Genomic DNA, 22,500 nt, shown 5'->3' with positions numbered 1-22,500 from the left:
TTAATGAGCAGAATAATGCCACACCTATGAAAAAACATAGGCTGACCATGACAAAATGGTGGATGTAGTACATCCAAATTCCATTCATACTGTATAGAACGTTCTTTTCTAATGGCCGAGTAGTACGTTTAAATTGAAATGCAGTACCTATTGAGTAGTAGGCGGTTTCGGACGCAGCCTAAAGCCTGGTTTATACTTCTGCGTCAAGTGACCGGCGTAAGTCACGGCGCAGGCAACGCGCGTGACTGTGCATTTATACTTCTGCGCGCTGTCTCTGTTGGTCTGCATTAACACTTCCGAAAGGCTAGTTGGCAGTGAGGTGTAAATGTTCCTCTGTGTCGAGTTTCTTCGCTGCTGTTTTGCGTTTCCTGAACACTTCCTGGTTGTACAAGTGGCTCAAACTCGCTCATTTTGTGGCAGAAACCGGTGGACGTGCAACAAATTTAACTATGAGGTAAACACAAAACAAAACTTTCCATCCGGAGCTCCTTCACGGGTCTCCACACTTGTAAACAATCGCTCGTGCGGCGTCGCGCCATTCGCGCGGCTCTCGGTCCCGCCCAGACTCGTCAGTGCTACCAAGCCGACCAATCACAGAGCTTGCGCTACACGTTGTTGCGACGTGTAGTTACATTTTTTGAGAGGTGCACGTCAGTGACGTGACGGCGACGGCCACGGCGAAGGGCTATGCGTCAGCGCCATAGCATACGCCAGTGTTTGACGCAGAAGTATAAATCAGCCTTTAGGCTGCTTTCACACCTACACTTTAGTTTCGGAACGTATTTTGTTTGCCCAGTTAGCGCGGTTCGTTTGACATATGTGAACAGGGCAATCGCGCTCTGTTCTGCGCCAAAGTAATCGCTCCGAGATCGCTTGAATGAGGTGGTCTCGGCTCGATTGAAACGAACCCTGGAGCGGTTCGATTGCAGTGAGAAAGCGATCCGATCCGAGCGCGGTTATATCACAGTGTTTATGGATATGTAATAGGCTTACGGCTATATGAAGAGAGAATTATGAGTAGGGCGGGAAGTTTCGCGAGTCTCCGGATGCCCACAAACGAGTGATGATCTCCCGGTAATCTCGTGTCTCCCTCCCGGTCCTCAAATTGGATACGTCGCGCACCCTTCTCACCCCTCCCCACCGCGTCTTCCTCAGACACGTCGCGCGCGCACCCTGTCAATCACCACCAAACCACCACCTCTCCTGACAGTTTAGCGGGACTCCGCAAAATAAACTCTGACCAATGTGAGGAGAGTTTACTCGCATGTGACTTGTTTTAGCTCTTTTGGTGCGATTAGAAACTTTGCAGTGTGAAAGCGAACCACTCCAAGAGCAAAGAGCCACAATGTAACATTTGTAATCTCTGTTTCGGAACAACTGAATGGATTCACAGGTGTGAAAGCACACTTAGTGTGAGATTGATAATGGCAGCCTGAAGAGAGAACAATTTACTGCCTCACCCACATACACGGCATGTTGCATTACAAACCTCACATAAGTGGCATTCATTCTTGGGGGGAATTTGATGCAAAAATTATATAATACAAAATATAGCTTTATAAATGTACGTACATTTAAAAACAATTAAATCTTAACATTTTTAAGGTTTTAAGATGCCGAGGACTGTGAAAAGGGTCCATTTAAGGTTCTAGGAAGCAAGTTTTGTGATTTCTGTCTCTGCAGCTGTGAAAGGTAACGGGACGTGGCTGGTTTTCCTGCCGGTGGCTCCAGTAGAGACGAGCTCCATCAGTCTGCTGGTTGTGTCCTTCATTACAGCTCTTCTATCTCTGGCTGCTCTCCTGCTGCTCTGCCATTTACTCTGCTTCCACATTTACCTGCGTGAGTGCTGATCTTAATGACTTTTAAAGTCTTAAAGGTCCTGTGAAATGTGCATTTTTTTATTCAATGTTTGACACAATCTCAACTGAAACATGGGCTGTTTCTCAATATGCGGTCTTGCGTCCTCGTGTTCTCGTGTAACGTCATCATCATCTGCCAAAGTTGAGTTCCAATACTCAAGACAGCAAGAGCAGAGGACGCGTGAAACTTCCCGGATGTGTTCTTGATATCGAGGACGCACCGATGCAGACTTGGCACCGATCTCGCTCTACAAGTCCCAGAAGTCATTGCGACTGGAGGTGGGAAGTGCAGCATTTTATTTAGATTGTAAAAGTTCAGAGATTTAACTTATTTAGAGTTTCCCTAAATGAAACAGTGAATATAAACATTACCATGGACATCTTAATAAAGGAGTAAACACATTAAGGGTGTTTATTAGCTGAAATTCGCATTAAAATCTATTTTATTTGTAATGTGCAACATATATTTATAATGTTTTTATGCAGAGTATATATTTTGCAAAGGGGAAAAACAGTAAATCCCTGTATGAATGCTGTAATGTTTAAATAATTTTCCATTTAAAACGCGTAAAGGTCATGTTCTCACAGGACGCGTTCTCTGTTCTCGTGGTCTCCTGAGTTCGTTCTTCCGAGGACACCTGGCAAGACCGATCTCCAAAAGAACGCAAGTCCGTTCTCTGCGTTCTTGGAATTGAGAAACAGCCATGAAGAGAGGACAGGATATAGCTTAGCTCCTCCCCTTTTTGAAAACAGCCAATAGCGTTTTGTTTTGATCACAGCTCTGCAGTGAGAGGGGTTGAGCTTAAGTGGATCAAATGAAAAGCAAATGAGAAGCGTGTAAAAGGGGGTGGGGCATGCTACCAGAAAGCATTTGATTGGTCAGACGATTTGATGAGTAACTGAAGTATGAGGTGACGTCACTGTCTTGGAAATTTAAGACTAACATACTGACACTTACAAATATAAACTTTCATTTAATTCACAGCGACTTGAACAGTAAATTCCTGCAAATAATCCACTGAATACAAATGTTTGTTTTGTTAATCTGTAATCAAAAACAGTCCTTCTGATGACTCTGACTGGACAAAATAGGCTTAGACACGCCAACTATTTGCTGCAAGTAAAAGATGAGAGGAGGAGCTCAAAAATACAGCCCCGTCCCCTAATCAATATTTAGTTTAATACTTTATAGGGCTGTACAATACATTGTTTGAGCATCTATAGCAGGGGTCTCAAACTCGCAGCCCGTGGGCCATTTGCGGCCCTCAGTGCAATAATTTGTGGCCCGCGGCGACCGCTGTACTCTGACAGAATCAGCTGATTCTATCCGTACACAGCGCGCTTGTCACTCAATGCGCGTTGTCGCGCGCGTTCTGATCAGCTGTGTTGTCGCGCACGTACTCAAGAGCGGTGTTATCGCGCGCCTACTGAAGGGCGGGACCGAGGGTGTGTCGCGTCGCGGGGGCACTTTTGATCATTTTGGAAGGGCACTTGAGCCCTATGTGTGCACGTGTCTGCCCTGCATCTTATATATATTATCAGCCTGATCTCACGAGAAAACGTAAGTATTTTACGTTTTGCCAGTTTAGTGGCTAATTCGTACGAATTCGTACGAGTTCAGTCGTACGAAATGGTATGATTTTTAAAAGGAGGCGTGTCACCTGACCCCACCCCTAACCCCAACCGTCATTGGGGGATAAGCAAATCGTACTAAATTGTACGAATTAGATCGTACGAATTCATACGAATTAGCCACTAAATGAAAAAGTTACGAATTGCCGTGAGATTGTGTTGATATTATAGGTAGATACAGACTGGTACAGACTGATGTGACTGGAGTGGGGTGGGGGTGTTTTATTTATACATATATACGCCTTTTTTTTAGGTGAGGGAATGGAAGTTTTGAGTGAGTTCCCCCACTTTTTTCCCTAGGACTTCAATAAGTCAAAGTACAGGTCTAGACTTAATAATGATCATCTTCAAGCCATACTGAGGGTCTCAACTGCTTCCGCTCTAAAGCCAAATGTGGTTCAGATTTGTGAGAAGAAGCGCTGTCAAGTCTCTGGCAGCAAGGAGTAGGCAAAAGATGCCATGTTCAGAAGAACTGTTCATAATCTTCACTCAATGTTCTATTATTGTTCAGGACACTTCATGTTCAGAAGAAATAATTAAAACTGTTAATAATGACATTTGAGGACTTTTTTTTTGTGAAATCCCTTATGCGGCCCAGCCTCACCCAGACTTTGCCTCCTGCGGCCCCCAGGTAAATTGAGTTTGAGACCCCTGATCTATAGTGTCATGTGTGCATCTGCGATAGTCACATCGCAGTACTACATTATTTATTAACAACTAAAAGATAAAGATCATTTTAATTATTATTACTTTATTATTTGACCATGTTATTTTACATTTGAATGTTTAATATCTGTACTTAAATACTTTCAGACTTCCCTAGAAAACCATACAAATTTAACTTGTAATTAATTTTGTAATTAACTTAATCATTCATTCATTCATTTTCTTGTCAGCTTAGTCCCTTTATTAATCTGGGGTCGCCACAGTGGAATGAACCGCCAACTTATCCAGCAAGTTTTTACGCAGCGGATACCCTTCCAGCCGCAACCCCTCTCTGGGAAAAAAATTAACTTATTGCAATTTATTATAATGCATGCAGATGCACTACATAGAAAAAGACTTGATCATCCTAGTCGATCCAAAGGAAGGAAATCTTTCCAACTCGAGCTATTCCAATCATCTGCTGAAATTATTTTCATATATACTGCGGCAAAGCTGAATATCACCATGTCAGATTTTTCCAATATCATTCAGACCTACGACTCTATCACCAAACGTCATCATACTGAAAGAAAAGTCTCAGCATCGTCTGTATCACGCAGACTTTAAAGATAAAAGATTTGAGCTTGTTTAGGCCTGCCACCATATCTCTGTTTTGTGCGATGTATTACACCAAAATATATTGTGATAAATGATATTATTGTGATTTTAAGAGCATTTTATGCCACTCATCATTATATAATGCCAGAATGACAGTATAATATCATCACAATGCAAGAACACTTATCCAGAGAACACATCGTATTTCATTATTAACAATATTTAATGTAATTATAGTAATTTAATCAGTTTAATAATGAGGCATTGGAGTCAGAATGTTAAAGTGCATATCCTAAAAAAAAAAGTGCAAGATAAAGAGTAACAGAGGCTGCGATATCTGCTGCCAGATACCCACATGAGAATATACTATAGTCATCTACAGTAAATACTGTTGTGTTTTATTAAGCATACTAACACTGACAGCTCCAATAGAGATAGAGATGTTGCACAGTCAGCTAAAGTGTTGGTAGAATTGGTTTTTATGTATGGCCGATATATATTGCATCACCAGAATGATTGAGCTCATGCCCATGTGTTGTGCCATAAGTCCATATATTGATTATTGTGATAGGCCTAAGCTTGTGTTGGTTCTGTATGTTGTCTCAGTGTCTCAGGGAATCAGCACTTACGAGTACATTGTAAGGAAACGACAGTCACCGAATCCCAAAGAGAAGCAGCAGGTTCCTCCAGCACTGCCGTCTAATGGAGCCACAGCACAGGTACATAATCAAACATAGCAGACACGAATCAAGAAGAAATACAACCATTCATTCATTTTCCTTCGGCTTAGTCTCTGATTAATCAGGGGTCGCCACAGCGGAATGAACCGCCAACTTATCCAGCATATGTTTTACACAGCGGATGCTCTTCCAGCCGCAACCCATCACTGGGAAACACCCATACACACTCATAAACTACGGTCAATTTAGCTTACTCAATTCACCGGTACCACATGTCTTTGGACTGTAGGGGAAACCGGAAGAAACCCACACCAACACGGGGAGAAAATGCAAACTCCACACAGAACTGCCAACTGAGCCAGCCTTAACTTAACTTAAATGTGTTTAAAACTGCTGTACATTGTTATAAAATGTTTTTGTTTGCAAAATTTAATTTTTAACAGATATAAGAGTGAATAAAATCCTTGAAATGCAAATAAAACTCAATTTTAATAATTACATTGAATTTTTATTTGAGAAATGAGATCTTATTTTGTGTAAAAAGGCATTGTATAATAGTAGCCTATTATTGAACTGAGTAACAAACAAATCAAACGGCTAAATAATTATATATTTTGTATAATAAATTATATTTTATATATATATATATTTTGTGAAATAGTAGCTTATTAAATCCAATAACACTAAAGAGCTGCAAAAGACCCATCATTCAAAAAAATGTTAAACAATCAAAAATTGTAAATAGATTTTTAAATATTTAAATTCATAAAATACTATTTATTAGTAGTTAATCATTAGTTAATCATTTTTATTTAAAAAAATGTAAAATAATAATAATAAAAATATATTTTAGTTGTATAAAATACTTTAAAATGAAAGAAAGAAACCGAGCTGTGAAAAAACTTGATCCTACTTTTAATACCTTTTACTTTTAATAATGTTCAATGAAGCTTAACAAATACTAAAAGTTTTCTCATTAAAGATTCAAACACAAAATGCATAAATTAGAAAATAATTAGAAACATATTTTCTGTAAGGTGGCACGGTGGCTCAGTGGTTAGCACTGTCGCCTCACAGCAAGAAGGTCACTGGTTCGAGTCCCGGTTGGGTCATTTCTGTGTGGAGTTTGCATGTTCTCCCCGTGTTGGTGTGGGTTTCTTCCGGGTGCTCCGGTTTCCCCCACAGTCCAAACACATGCGCTATAGGGGAATTGGAGTGTATGTGTGAATGAGTATGTGCGAGTATTTGTGTGAATGAGTGTGTATGGGTGTTTTCCAGTACTGGGTTGCGGCTGGAAGGGCATCCGCTGTTTAAAACATATGCCGGAATAGTTGGCTGTTCATTCTGCTGCAGTAACCCCTGAAAAATCAGATACTAAGCTGGAGGAAAATTATTAAATGAATGAATATTTTCTGAAGTAATAATGTAATAGTTTTAATTGAAATTTAATTTGAATGCATAATACAAAGAAACATGCAAGAGTTGATAAAGGTTAATATTACAACCAAAAGGTTTTAACATTATAAAACATTTTCTGTAGAGTTTACAATATTAATCATTTGAACAGAGACTAAAATTAAATGCATATTAAAAAAGAGCTTCTTGAATTGCAAGACGTGTTCCTCTGGGTTTAGGTGTGGCCTGATTTGATTGTACGATGTTCATCAGCTCTTGGGATTAGACAGGAAGTTTCAGACACATTTTATGCTTGATTTTGATCAAAACAAGGCCTCGCCCATCAGCTTTATGCACATTCGTCTTAAAGTGCAGTACAGTTGATGTCAGAATTATTATCCCTCCTGTATATTTTATCCCCTATTTCTGTTAGAAACATTTCTAATCATAATAGTTTTAATAAATCATTTCTAATAACTGATTATTTTATCTTTGCCATGATGACTAGATATTCTTCAAGATACACGTAGCTTTGAATATCACATTTGTTAGACACACTAGGTAAAGGTGCTTCACCAACTGTACTTTTGTTTTTCTCATATATATTAGAGTAGGTTAGGTAGTGCGAAATAGACGATTTTCTTTTCAATAACTGCTATATTTTTTCTTTTGGATAGTTATGGTAGAGGTCGGGCCAGTAGAATAGATTCTTTTGTTTTATTTAATTCTATTGTTTGGACCGCATCTCATCTCTCCAACTCTCCCATCTATCTGTTCAAAGATCTTGTGTCCCATTTGTTGTCTGAACTTTTCAATATGTTCTTGTACATATTGTTCTTTCTATATACATATTTTTGCATTAATTATTATCATAATTAGCATTATTATTTTGTCCCTCACTTGTTGACATTGTGTGTTTGCTCATGTGTTTCACGCAAAATTAATGTTACTCTCCTTCCCCTTGACTCAGCATCTTTAAAACTGTAACATAGTATTCTGCTTAAAGTGACATTTAAAGGCGTGACTAGGTTAATTAGGCAGGTTTGGGTAATTAGGCAAGTCATTGTATAACAGTGGTTTGTTCTGGAGACAATCCAACAAAAATACAGCTTAATAGGGCTAATAATATTGACCTCAAAATGGTTTTAAAAAATTAAAAGCTGCTTTAATTCCAGCAGAAATAAAACAAATTAGACTTTCTCCAGAAGAAAAAATAATATAGAAAATACTGTGAAAAAGTCCTGAATCTGTTCAACAGCATTTAGGAAATACTATGTTATATAAAAAAGCTCATAGGAGGGCGAATAATTCTGACATTATGTGTGTATTTTGTGTTGCTCTTAGAGTCTGGAGCCGCAGGAGCCACCGCTGAACTGTGACGCTCCGCTGTCCAGCAGATCCTGGTGAGCTTTAAAGGAATTTGATTAAAGAGAAAGAGAAAGTTGTTAATAATTCATTCATCCTCAGACCATCCAAGATGTACTTCAGTCAAACAGTATAGAAGATTTTTAGCCAAAACGGTTGTCCTCTGGTCAGGGGCGGATTTGGGGGCCCTAAGCAAGTCCAGATATGGGAGCCTAGCATTTTTGAAAAATAAACTACATGTTAAAAAAAGTATGCATATATCTCCCTAATGTAAAATTACAAGCCATAAATTCACAAAATTCAATAAATAAGTTCACAAACAATGTACAACAGGGGTGTCCAAACTCAATCATGGAGGGCACAACACACCAGATGATTCTAGAAAGGTTAAGAACAGGCCTGTCCAAACTCTGTCCTGAAGGGCTGGTGTCCTGCAAAGTTTAGTTTCAACCCTAATCAGACACACCTGAGCTAGCTAATCAAGCTCTAACTAGGCTTTCTAGAAACACCTTTGCAGGTGTGTTGAGGCAAGTTGGAGCTAAAATCTGCAGGACACCGGAGCTCCAGGACCGACTTTGGATAACCTTGGCCTAGAAAGAGCTTGATTAGCTAACCCAGGTGTGTCTGATTGGGGTTGGAACTAAACTTTGCAGGACATCAGACCTCCAGGACTGTTTGGGCTCCCTGATGTACAGTTAATTAGCCACTTTTGATTAGATTTTAATAGTAATAATACATTTAAAAACATTTAAACAAATTTAATTCACAATCAATCAAACTAATCTTTTCAGCATTTTTTGTAGGCCACAGTGCTGACCACTGAGCCACCGTGCCGCCCACACTAGGAACATCTCATTGTAAAATAGTTATAGTTATGGTTATCATCCCTTTACTGTTATGGTTTATTAGTTTGTAGTTGCTGCAGATGTTGTCTTTTTTCCCTAGTACCTTCAAACTGGAAGACAGAGGACCAATGCCAGAACCCATCTGTGCTGAGGTAATCAGACAAAACTTCATGTGCTGTGATGAAAACTGTTGATCTTTCATTTAAAGGGAAGAACAGATGTGAGAATTATGCTAAATTAAATCGGCATTGAATCAATGTTGATGTTGTTAACTAAAGAACTCACTCTGACTAAAAAAACATTTCATATTATACTATATTTAAAAAACCTTTAGTTTTTTGGCAACTAAAGAAAATATTAAATATTAAATAAAAACTTACAATGGAGGACAAAACCTGCATAAATGAATAAATATGCCAATAAATAAATGAATAAAAACATAAATCCACAAATTCCTGCAGAAAAAAAACAATAAATAAATAAATACTCAAATAAATAAATGAATGAATAAATCAATCCTCAAATTCCTGCATAAATAAAACAATAAATAATCAAATTCATAAATGAATGAATAAATAAATCCACAAATTCATGCATAAATAAAACAATAAATAATCAAATAAATGAATAAATAAATCTACAAATTCCTGCAGGAATAAAACAATAAATAATCAAATTCATAAATGAATGAATAAATAAATCCACAAATTCCTGCATAAATAAAATAATAAATAAATAATCAAATAAATGAATGAATAAATAAATCCTCAAATTCCTGCATAAATAAAACAATAAATAAATAAATAATCAAATAAATAAATGAATGAATAAATAAATCCTCAAATTCCTGCATAAATAAAACAATAAATAAATAAATAATCAAATAAATAAATGAATGAATAAATAAATCCTCAAATTCCTGCATAAATAAAACAATAAATAAATTAATAATCAAATAAATAAATGAATGAATAAATAAATCCACAAATTCCTGCATAAATAAAACAATAAATGAATTAATATGAAAATAAATAAATGAATGAATAAATCAATCTAAAAAATTCAGCATAAATAAAAAATGCAAATAATTAAATAAATAAGGAATTCCTGCATAAAGAAAACAATAAAAAATGCAAATAATTAAATAAGAAAATATTTTTGTACATTTAATTCAAATAATAAAAAATGATGGATTTATTTACTTTATTTTATTTATTTATTTATTTATTTTTGCATATATTTATAATTTTTGCAGGTTTCTTTCTCCGATACCGATGGGGAGCACTCAAACCAAAGTTTTTGACTTCAAATCTGAAATATTTAATTATTTATAAAGACTTATTTAGCTATATTGAATTATTTGTTTAGAATATTTTTTATGAATAATGTAATTATTTATTAATACTTACATGTATATAATTAGAAATCATCTCATTTCAGATGGAAGAAGCCAGTGGAGAGCATCATCTGAGCTACAGCTCTGAATCAGCAACACAGAAGATTGCAGGTACCAGCCTTAATGATTTGAGGACAGTTAAGTGTGTCTGCATCAAACTGTCACTCTGTTTCCTGCTGGCAGGTGAGTCTGTGATGTCACTTCCTGTGGTCTGGAGTCTCAGCGAGACAGAGAGGCCTCAGGCCTCACAGGTGGAGGTGAAGCCGCTGGAGGGACGGCCGGTGGTGCAAGACCCCCTGGGCAGCTCCATCATGGACACGGCGCTGGTTCATCAGCAGCTCATGACGGAGCAGCCGCAGTATTTACACTTTAAACAAAAGATGCCATGAAACCAACACAGATCTGATCCCACTGACTGAGCTTAAAGGGACAGTTCATGCAGAAATAAACATTTGCTCACCCCTAATTGGATTTAAACCTTAATGATTTTTTTTTTTGTTAAATACAAAAGAAGATATTTTGTAGAATGTTACAAACCTGTAACCACTGACTTCCATAGTGGTTACAGTTTCCAACATTCTTCAGAGTATCTTCTTTTGTGTCCAGCAGAAGAAAGAAACTCATAAAGGTTTGTCTGAAGAAAACGTATGTTGATAATATTCAGCATTTATAATTAATCAGTGGATTTACTAATATTCAGTGCTGTCAATTAATTAATCATAATTATACTGTTGAATGCTTGAATCTGATTGGCTAATGAGCATTCTAAGGTGTGTCCTTATTTTCTGGCGACCCCAGATTAATAAAGGGACCAAGCTGAAAGGAAAATGAATGAATACATATATGTGTGTGTGTATGTATGTATATATATATATATATATATATATATATATATATATATATATGTATATATATATATATATACACATATACATAATGTAAATACGAACATTTATTTGGATGCCATTCATTTGAGTTGTGATTAATCATTTGACAGCACTGGTTATATCAGAGTTTAAAGCCAGCATGGAACAGAAGTTTTTCATCCTGATTACGTTGTTTAATAAAAGGCTTCTGCGTCATTGGCAAATGTGGGCGGGGCTTGATTTTGCCGTTGAGAAATGATTGGATGATTGTAGTTTGCTGTTGGTGGATCTCATGTGATTGACAGATTAACCCCACCCTTTTGCTAGTAAACACCAATCAGAGAAGAGATTGAAGAGAGAAGATATTTGGATTACAAGAGCACATGAAATCAAAGTAAATAATGATGTGCACTAATAAATCCTCTATAGTTAACACTGCAATATTTCATAAATCATGAAGAAGGATTCATTTTGACTTAATGGTGACTTTAGTTTTGTTTGAGACACCCAGTAGCATTATATATATATATATATATATATATATATATATATATATATATATATATATATATATATATATATATATATATATATATATATATATATATATATATATATATATAAATAAAAATATTTAAATGAACAAATCTTATTTTATTATTGGCTTCATTAATATGTTACATTCTTGGCAAAATTACTGAACTGTGGATGTTGTCCATTAAAATATGCACCTTCTGATTAATTTATATGGTATATTTTATATACAGCTGAGGTCAGTTTTAATAACGCATCTTTGCCATGATGACAATAAATAATATTTGACTAGATATTCTTCAAGACACTTCTATACAGCTTAAAGTGACATTTAAAGGCTTAACTAGGGTAATTATGGTAAACAGGCAGGTTAGGGCAGGGGTCACCAACCCTGTTCCTGGAGAGCTACCGTCCTGCAGAATCCAGTCCCAACCCTGATCAAACACACCTGAACCAATTGATAGTACCTAAAGCAGCACTTGATAATTACAAACAGGTGTGTTTGGTCAGGGTTGCAACTAAAATCTGCAGGAAGATAGCTCTCCAGGTACAGGGTTGGTGACCCCTGGGTTAAGGTAATTAGGCAAGTTATTGTATAACAGTGGTTTGTTCTGTAGACTATGAAAAAATATGTAGCTTAAAGGGGAAAATAATATTGACCTAAAATGGTGTTTAAAAAAAATTATAACTGCTTTTATTCTAGCCGAAATAAAACAAATAAGACTTTCTCCAGAAGAAAAAATATTATCAGAAATACTGTGAAAATTTCCTTGCTCTGTTAAACATCATTTGGGAAATATTTAACAAAGAAAAAAAGTCAAAGGGGTGCTAGTGATCCTGACTATGTTCAATTATCTATATATATAAATATATATATATATATATATATATATATATATATATATTTATATATATATATATATATATATATATATATATATATATATATATATATATATATATATATATTTAAATGACGCAAATATTATCTTATTATTGGCTTCATTTTCCAAACTTGACAAAATTACTAAACTAGATGTTGTCCCATGAAATATGCACCTTCAGATTAATTTCTGTTATATGTGTATATGTTATGTACATTGTACAGCTAGTTTAATATGATTTAGCACATGAAGGATGAAATGCAACCCATTTAATGAGAGTTGCAATTATCAGATGAGTTTATACACCACGTTATTTGATATTTTTGTATTGTGAACGAAATGCCTTGTAGTTTCTGAGGATGGCTGTGTGTTGTAAGCAGCACTAGAGGGAGCTGTTGATGATGATGATGATGATGATGTCAGACGCTGACCCGATGAGCTCATTTCTTGCACATTATTGCTCATACGTTGTACAAGATCACTCGGTTGCATCATTTCTTTTTGGATAAGGGTTTTAAAAAACATTTATTTAACAGCTGAAACCATTTTTGAGGATACAGGGATTTTTTTTAAAACGCATATATTTTATTATACAGTATATAGAGAGAGAGAGATGCAAAAGTGTGAAAACTAATTGTAATTAAATGTTATATTAACATTTTTAAAGTCTTGGTTTGTTTAAATATTGTAAACACATTATAATCAATGGCTGGTTCAGTTGGCATTTCTGTGTGGAGTTTGCATGTTCTCCCTGTGTCCCCTTCAGGTGCTCCGGTTTCCCCCACAGTCCAAACACATGCGCTATAGGGGGAAATGAATAAGCTAAATTGACCATAGTGTGTGTGTGTGTGAATGACGGTGCATGGGTGTTTCCCAGTATTGGGTTGCAGCTGAAGGACATCCACTGTGTAAAACATATGCTGGAATAGTTGGCGGTTCATTCCGCTGTGGCGACCCCTGATGAATAAGGGACCAACCCGAAAGCAAATGAATGAATGTATATAGGTCAAATCGGTCAAATGTCGCATGTTTATGTACATGAAAATCAGTAAATGCAAGTTAAATGTCCAATTAAATCTTAAAATAAATATGAAATATTTTTCTATTTTCATTTTGCAAAACCCTTTTTTATGTAAAATTAAATAAACAGTTGAAGTGGAAATTATTCGCCCCCCTGTTTATTTTTTTCCCCAATTTCTGTTTAACAGAGACCAGATTTCTTCAACACACTTCTAATCATAATAGTTTTAATAATTCATCTCTAATAACTGATTTATTTTATCTTTGCCATGATGACAGTAAATAATATTAGACTAGTTTTTTTTTAAGACACTAGTATTCAGTTTAAAGTGACATTTAAAGGCTTAACTAGGTTAACTAGGTTAACTAGGCAGGTTAGGGTAATTTATTTTAAGGGAAAGTTATTGTATAATGATGGTTTGTTCTGTATATCGGAAAAATACAGCTTAAAGGGGCTGATAATTTTGACCTAAAAGGGTGTTTAAAAAATTAAAAACTGCTTTTATTCTAGCCGAAATAAAACAAATAAGACTTTCTCCAGAAGAAAAAATATTATTAGACATGCTGTGAAAAATTCCTGAATCTGTTAAACATCATTTGGGAAATATTTAACAAAGAAAAATAAATTCAAATGGGGGCGAATAATTCTGACTTAAACTATATATACAGTGATTCACAATAAATTTGTACTTTGACTCTTTGACCCATGTTTATATGACATGAGAATATAATAAATTCCTGGCACAAACCAAAAGCATGTTACAACAAGCTCCGTCTCCATTATGCTTGTCAGAGACTCTATCACTGTGGTACGTGTACCGCTAGTGTACGCAGAGGAATCCAATACGTCATATGTACTCGCGACATATTTTTCAGAATTTATCAAAAATGGTTTATATATGAATATGATGACATATAATCAATATTTACTCTGAAAACCCAAATAAGTTGCTTGAACTAAATTAAATTAGTAAACTCGTTGCCTCAATTTAATTGAGTAATGGAGTCTTCCAAAACTTGCATATAAGTTTATTTAACTTGACGGTTTTGTAGACTATCCTTAAATTGTTCAAACCTAGTACTAAGTTTAGTGAACTAAAGAATTTAAGTATGAAAAAATGGACTATGAAAAAATTTTGAAATAAATTTCAAACAAAAAATGACGAATAATTATACCTGAAGCCATTTGTTTTCTGATTTAAAAAAGACCTTGCACTTATAAGGTTGCACATATTAGAAGTTTACAGTCAAGACTACATTTGTGAAAATGTGTCCCTTTTCAAAGGATTAATTATGATTTTGAGCTCACTACACTTGAAATCTTAAGTTTATGCGTTTTCATGGCACATAATAAGTTAAATTAACTCATATTTTAAAGTGATAAGACCAAAACCCAAAATTTTAAGCTATGTTCAGTCAACTTTACTTAATTGTCTAAGTAAAGACAACATTGGGGTTTACATTGTATGAGGTCCAACATTTCCATTTTGATGAATATACTATAGGTTAACACTTTACATTTAAGTACAGCAGTTTTTATTTTATTTTTAGGAACAGTAGCCTACCATTTTTAATGTACTTATAAAAGCACATGTAATTTAAACAATACCTTTTTATTTTCTTTGTCGGTATGTTTGTTTGTCTTTTTACAAACAAGCACATTACGGTGTTAATGTTCAAACTATTTATCATGTTTAAAGTGGCTGATAATTATACAAATTCTTAATAATGGTAGTTAATCTGCCACGTTTTTAAACTGAGCAGCAGAGCTGTTGCTGCTTTACTGGGCCTGCGATGCTTCGTATTTTAATACTGGTCATTGTGGTGGTACTTGGAGAGACCATTTTTTCTGAGGTGGTACTTGATAAAAGAAAATTTGAGAACCCCTGCTCTTTCATTCATTCATTCATTCATTCATTCATTCATTTTCTTGTCGGTTTAGTCCCTTTATTAATCCGGGGTCGCCACAGCGGAATGAACCGCCAACTTATCCAGCAAGTTTTTACGCAGCGGATAACCACTGCTCTATTATCCTGGTCTAAAAGCCTTAACCGCTCTGTAAATTGTTTTATTCTTTATTTTCCAGCAGAGTGAGATTATAGATTCATCTCTGCAGGAAACAGAAACATCACTGGTGTGTTTATTTACTGCATTCCAGGCTTCATCTTAATTACAGTCAGAGGAAACAGCAGATCCCTGTGGACTTATTTATTGTAAATATTTGTATTTATAAGCGTATACGGATTTGAATGCAAGTAATGTGGAGCTTCCTATACTGTCATAAACTCGTTTTAAATAATAAAAATATGAGTAAGATGATCATGCACTACATTTTTATTTAAATAAACAGATTAAATTAATGTATAAAGTTTTTATTTCGTTGAATATAACCCAACGGTTGGGATAAAAAAAAATTTTAACAACCCAATCACAACAACCTAGCAATTTTTTAGAGTGCACACATAATATTAACATTTTCTCCAAATAGTACAAGAGTAGAAAAGAAAGAGGCAGGCCAAACTACGAGTGGCAAAAAGTAAATAAATACAATTTTAAAAAGTATGCCTGTTTAAATATTATTGCATTTAATTATTTAATTTATATATATATATATATATATATATATATATATATATATATATATATATATATATATATATATATATATATATATATATATATATATATATATATATATGTATATGTATATATATATTTTTTTCAATATTTAACGTCATTGATTGGAGTTAAATGTGGATTAAATATTAACTTATGAGGTCATTTAATAAATTAAATTATTAAAAAAATTAATAACTAATATTTTTAATAATTAAATATAAACAAACCCATCCATTGGACTGAAAATAATTCATTCAATTTAATTGTAAAAAAATTGACTCAACGTTGGTTTTGTCAGTATTTGACCCAACAACAAATAACATTAATATGTTAAATATATATAAAAATGTGTAAAATATATAAATAAATAAATTACATAAGTATGTGTCCTGTTTAAATATTAATAATCTCACAAATAGAGTTGGACTAAACACTGTTCATTTACTCTGTTTATTATTTTATTTATTTAGTGATTAGATTTGAATGAAAAAAGTATATTAAAAATTAAATGATGAGATAATATACTAAATATACATTTAAATAAATAGTTTAACAAATAAAATGAATAAAAAATATATATATTAAATAAATAAAAAAAAATATATATATATATATATAATTTTGATTATTGTTAATTAAATTAAATATGAACAAACCCATCCTTTGGGTGTCATTAATTGGATTTGAAAGCAAAAAATGTGGATTAAATATTAAAATATGAGTTAATTTAATTGTTAATTATGTTTTTTACTAATATTGATTGAATTAAATATGAACTTACCCATCCAATGGGTTAAAAAGTGTTAATTAAATTTAATAAATAACCCAACAGAATGAAATTTAACCCAAACACTGTCCATTTACTGCATTTATTATTTAAAATGGTTTTTATTTATTAGTGTCATCTCCTAGATTTGAAAGCAAAAAAAAATTGATTAATTATTAAATTATGAGTTGTATTAATAAATTACATTAATTTCAAAATTAATTAATTACATTTTTGACAAATATTAAATGAATTAAATATGAACTAACCTATCTGTTGGGTTAAAAAGAGTTCATTAAACTTAATAAATAATCCAACAGACCCAAATAAACATCTGATCCAACAACAAACAGCATTTTTAAAGTACAGCCATGATTTTTCTTTCACATTTATCATTAATAGTACAAGAATAAACACTAAGACCAAAACCAGGAGTGACAAAATATGCAAAATAAATAAATAGCATGTAAATAAGTAGGTGACCCAATTAAATATTGTAATGATCTCACTGAATGAGTCCTTCTTCATTAATAAAGTCATTCTTCTCAAGTGTAATCACGCGCTAATGTTGAGTTTGATGTGACAGCGCGAGCCAATCACCGCGCGGCGTCTGCGCGTCCTCGAGCGCGTTCACTACAGCGCGCGCATTCATTCACGCGCGGATCTCAGCGAGCGTCGCGTCGCGCCTTCCTTCCCGCGGAAACCTGAAGTAAACATGATGTCATTCTAGAAACTGACAGAAAGAAGAAGAAGAAAACACAGACACAACGCTGAGGTAAGAACGCGTTTGACTGCTATAGCAGCGCGTTTACATCCGATATAAACGCGTTTGACGCTCAAATGTCGCGTGTTTGATCGCGAGAGCATGTTAATGCGTTTGTTATTTCTCCTCACAAACAAGCCGAGCACGCGTCGTTCGTCTTTATAGAGCTCTGTCACGGAAGTGCGTTTTGTTTTGTTCTGTTCGTTTGGTTTCATTTCTGCTCGGTTGCGTAATTGAGCGCAGGTTTTCTGTGTGTTTGTGTTGCATGCAGAGATGCAGCGCTGCAGCGACGCGCAGGAGATGCACATTCATGACCATAACAATGATCACGTGTTTCTTCTTCAGTTTATATAACGCCTGTGTGCTGCTGCTGCTGCTGATGATAATGTATAGAGCTCTTACATAAACCACTGGAGTCTGAGAATGTCTGTTCAGAACAATGGAGAATATCAGACCTTTAATATCTATCTATTGGTCTGCCTATCCATCCATTCCTCCTGTGTCTGTCTGTCCATCTAAGCATACATCCATTGGTCTGTCAGTGCATTGTTTATCCATTTGTAAATTGATATTTCTCTATTTCTAGTCTATGCTTATCAATCTGTCTTGTGAGATGAAGGAGGAGGCGTTGAAGATGAACACAAAGACTCTTGATGAACTCTGGGAGTCCTGCAGGAACGCTTTCTTCTTCATTCCAGATGACTTTATTAATCAGTGATTTGAGTCATGTCAGAGATGTATGGATGCAGTCCTCCAAGCTCATGATGGAGTCAGACACAATATTCATTCTGTCTCCACTGCAGCAGGACATTATTTTTACATTTACATTTAGTCAGTTAGCAGACGCTTTTATCCAAAGCGACTTACAAATGAGGACAAGCAAGCAATTTACACAACTATAAGAGCAACAATGAATAAGTGCTGTAGGCAAGTTTCAGGTCTATGAAGTTTAAGAAGGAAAGCATTAGTAATGTTTTTTTTTAGTACAGTTAGTGTGATATTCAGAGAGGCAGTTGCAGATTAGGAAGTGAAGTGGAGACTAAATAGTTGAGTTTTTAGTGGTTTCTTGAAGACAGCGAGTGACTCTGCCGTTCTGATGCAGTTAGGGAGTTCATTCCACCAACTGGGCAGGGCTGCGTTTCCCAAAAGCATCGTAAGCCTAAGAAGTTCGTAGAAATGATCGTACGACTGATCTTAATATTACGGTCTGTTTCCCAAAAGCATCGTAACTTAAGTAGCACTTGAAAATCTTCGTGGATCTACGAGTGCTCTGGAGTAATCGTAAAGCCTTAAGTGCATCGTAAGGAGACAGAGTTATGAGGGCACCTGCTGGACAACCGGCAAATTGCACCTACAATTTACTTCTCTTCAAAGTCATTATTCATATTATTTGTACGTATATCTCTATTCATTTATATTTTCTACACATTACACAATTCAATATACAAATAATAATAATTAATAATTAGGCTAAACTTTTCAAAAATAAATGTAAGAGCTTATTTATTTATTTATTTATTTATTTACTTATTTATTTATTTTGATGTGAGATAAGCAATTTTTGATAAAGAAATTGATAAATAATTCTACTTAATTAAGGTTTCATATAAATATCGAAAATGATGCTGATGTCATTTCCGGCAAGGACTGTTAGAATTAGTTTTATGCGAGATTGGAGCAAGACAGTGTTTTTACAGTACGACATTTCCAGTTAATTTATGTTTTTAAACTGGCTCAAAAATATTTTTTTTTTAATGTTATTTGAGTTGAATATACATTCACACAAGTAGAAGAAGAATTATATGGATTGCTATAACATGTGCAACAATAACGAGCCATTCTATAGCGTGACATTTCAGCACTTAACAAACGGATAGCGACTCCTAAGTTGCACTTAAAGCTGGGCTACGTGCAATTGTGTTAAGTGCATTTTTGGGAAACGCACGTGAAACAATAACGAACGTTCGCAAAATGACTCGTAGAAAACGCTCTTAAGTGCTAAGATCAATCGTTATCGGGAAACGCAGCCCAGATTGAATGCGAGAGTTCGGGAAAGTGATTTCTTCCCTCTTTGGGATGGAACCACGAGGCGACGTTCATTCACAGAACGCAAATTTCTAGAGGGCACATACATCTGCAGAAGTGAGAGCAGATAAGAAGAAGCAAAGCCAGAGGTCGCTTTGTAGGCAAACATCAGAGCTTTGAATTTGATGCAAGCAGCAACTGGCAGCAGTGGCGCAAAAAGGGGGTATGCAGTATATGCGGCGCATAGGGGCGCCACACATAGGGGGGGCGCCATTGTGCCAAAACTATTTTTCAAATTATCCTTATTAAAAGTTTTAAATAATAAAAATAAATAAATATGTTTTGTTAAAAAACATTATTTTGCATTTTATACAAATATAACATTGTTATTGTTTCAAAATCATTTAACACAATAACATGCAGTCACACAGCCTAAAGTGTTCATGTAGATGTAACTGTTTAGATTTGTCTTTATTTTTATCAAAATAAACTGTCAAATCATACATAATGTCAAAAGTTATAAGATTAATCTGAAAATTTGTCTTCATTTATTATTAATTAATTGACTAAACCTTGGTCCCGCATTCATTTCAAACCCTGTACCAAGATGGCGGCGCTATTGACGCATTCCGTCCAATAGACAACAACAGGCCAGGCGACATCTAATGTATATATCTATGCACAAGTCCAAACGCATGCTATAGGGGAATTGGTTATCCCAGTAATGGGTTGCAGCTTTGAGGGCATCCGCTGTGTAAAACATATGCTGGATAAGTTGGTGGTTCTAAGATTAATAAAGGGACTAAACCGAAACAAAAATTATTGAAATGATTGCATATATAAATGGGTTGTTTTTGATCCAGTCACATACATCAAATGTGTAAATATTTCTTAAATATGGTACTGCTTATATAATTTTACCATCTGTACACCAATATAAGTAGTGAATGTGCGTGTCCGTGGGTGGGGCTGTGTCGGTGTGGTAATGTGGGCTGGTGTGGCGACAATGCCAGGGCTGATTTTTAGTCCCAGTCAGCCCCTGGCATGATCATATTTTATTGTGCTCAAATAAGCGTAATCTAGAGGCCTTTGCCTTTCATATAAGACACTTCTGACACTAAATGATCAACTAGTAGTCAACTTATTTGTTGTTCCTAAAACTTGGATAGGCGACAAGACTTTTGTCAGGTTGTGTGTATATCGACACATCTAATTGTGCTCTTCCTGTTAATCTATTGCATCACATCCCGTTCTATCCTCAATGCACTGTCAGTCTTTTTATGTCACTGACATTTAAAAAAAAACATGTCCATTTTCTTGCATCATCTATAAATAGTGTTGTTTTGTGTAAAATAGGTCAGTTTATTGTGCGAGTGTTCATCTGTGCAGCTCATGACCAGAAGGCCAATGCATGACATCATCTTCTGCTCCACCAATCACAGACTCTCCTGAGGTCTGAGCATTTCAGCCTCTCCATCAGCACACAGCTGAAGTCAGAATTATTATCCCGGCTGAATTATTAGCCCTCCTGTGTATTTATTTCCTCAATTTCTGTTTAAGGGAAAGAACCCTTTTCTTATTGTAGTTTTAGTAACTCATTTCTAATATCTGATTTATTTTCTTTGCCATGATGACAGTGATTAATATTAGACTAGATATTCTTCAAGACACTAGTATTCAGCTTAAAGTGACATTTAAAGGCTTAACTAAGGTAATTAGGGTAAAGTTAGGGTAATTAGGCAAGTCATTGTATAACAGTGGTTTGTTCTGGAGACAACCCAAAACAAATATGGCTTAAGGGGGCTAATAATATTGACCTTAAAATGGCTTTAAAACAATTAAAAACTACTTTTATTCTAGCCGAAATAAAACAACTAAGACTTTCTCCAGAAGAAAAAATATTATAGAAAATACTGTGAAAAATTCCTGAATCTGTTCGACATCATTTGGGAAAAATTTGAAAAAGAGTAAATAAATTAACAAGAGGATGAATAATTCTGACTTTAATTGTATATGCGTTCATTAGTGAAGCTCACAGAGTCCCCTCCAGCTTCACACACACACACACACACACACACACACACACACACACAGAGCAGCAGATGTCTCTAAACATCAGTTTGATTGCACTGCAGCGTTTCCATGCATCAAATCATAAACCCAGTGAACTCTGTATTAATCAGCTCAGTTATCATCAGTATTAGTGTGATGTTAATGATTGCAGAAGTTTTATTGACTGGGAGTGTTCATGAGATTATTTAAAGAAAGGACATTGACTGATATGATAAAAGGACATTGAACACTTTTTTTAATGTAAAGCATTTTTTAATATCAGATATATACTGTATTTTTAAACTATTTTATATATTATATATTTTTAGACAATTTATAAAAAAAAACAAATTATATATATATTTATATATATATATATATATATATATGTATGTATATATGTATGTATGTATGTATGTATATATGTATTTATACAGTGGAAAGCAGAAATTTACATACACTGTATAAAAAGGAACATAACCATTAAAATAAAGGCAGATGTTAATGTGACTAAACTTAACTTACATTTTTTGACA

The 22,500-nt window shown here is 34.7% G+C and overlaps 3 protein-coding genes across 10 annotated transcripts in view; 2 read left to right on the top strand and 1 right to left on the bottom strand.

The window, feature by feature from the left end:
- The window catches only part of zdhhc11 (zDHHC palmitoyltransferase 11), a 28,316-nt gene extending 12,217 nt beyond the window's left edge, over window positions 1-16,099 (top strand). Inside the window, exons 6-12 of one of the 4 annotated variants that reach the window (XR_015510164.1) lie at window positions 1,684-1,839; window positions 5,361-5,473; window positions 8,174-8,232; window positions 9,140-9,191; window positions 10,480-10,546; window positions 10,619-11,063; window positions 15,826-16,099. Coding sequence is in view for 2 of the 4 variants with exons in the window: in NM_001442968.1 (NP_001429897.1) it covers window positions 1,684-1,839; window positions 5,361-5,473; window positions 8,174-8,232; window positions 9,140-9,191; window positions 10,480-10,546; window positions 10,619-10,824 (653 nt within the window). In the remaining 2 variants the exon portion in view is untranslated. Of the gene's footprint in view, window positions 1-1,683; window positions 1,840-5,360; window positions 5,474-8,173; window positions 8,490-9,110; window positions 9,192-10,479; window positions 10,547-10,618; window positions 11,341-15,825 lie in introns of those variants that run through there. The other 3 variants (XR_015510165.1, NM_001442968.1, XM_087284961.1) reach the window with 3 other exon arrangements.
- The window catches only part of smpd5 (sphingomyelin phosphodiesterase 5), a 706,732-nt gene that overhangs the window by 603,660 nt on the left and 80,572 nt on the right, over window positions 1-22,500 (bottom strand). The window lies entirely within an intron of this gene.
- The window catches only part of tppp (tubulin polymerization promoting protein), a 41,302-nt gene continuing 36,576 nt past the window's right edge, over window positions 17,775-22,500 (top strand). For all 5 annotated transcript variants that reach the window (XR_015512189.1, XR_015512192.1, XR_015512191.1 and 2 more), the window contains exon 1: window positions 17,775-17,899. The gene's annotated coding sequence lies outside the window, so the exon portion shown is untranslated. The remainder of the gene's footprint in view (window positions 17,900-22,500) is intronic.

Source organism: Danio rerio, chromosome 16 (assembly GCF_052040795.2).
Source record: "Danio rerio strain M-AB ecotype USA chromosome 16, GRCz13ab, whole genome shotgun sequence".
In the NCBI taxonomy this organism is placed as follows: Eukaryota; Metazoa; Chordata; class Actinopteri; order Cypriniformes; family Danionidae; genus Danio; species Danio rerio.
The sequence above is the reverse complement of the archived record's forward strand: the minus strand, read 5'-3'. Positions and strand labels throughout refer to the sequence as shown.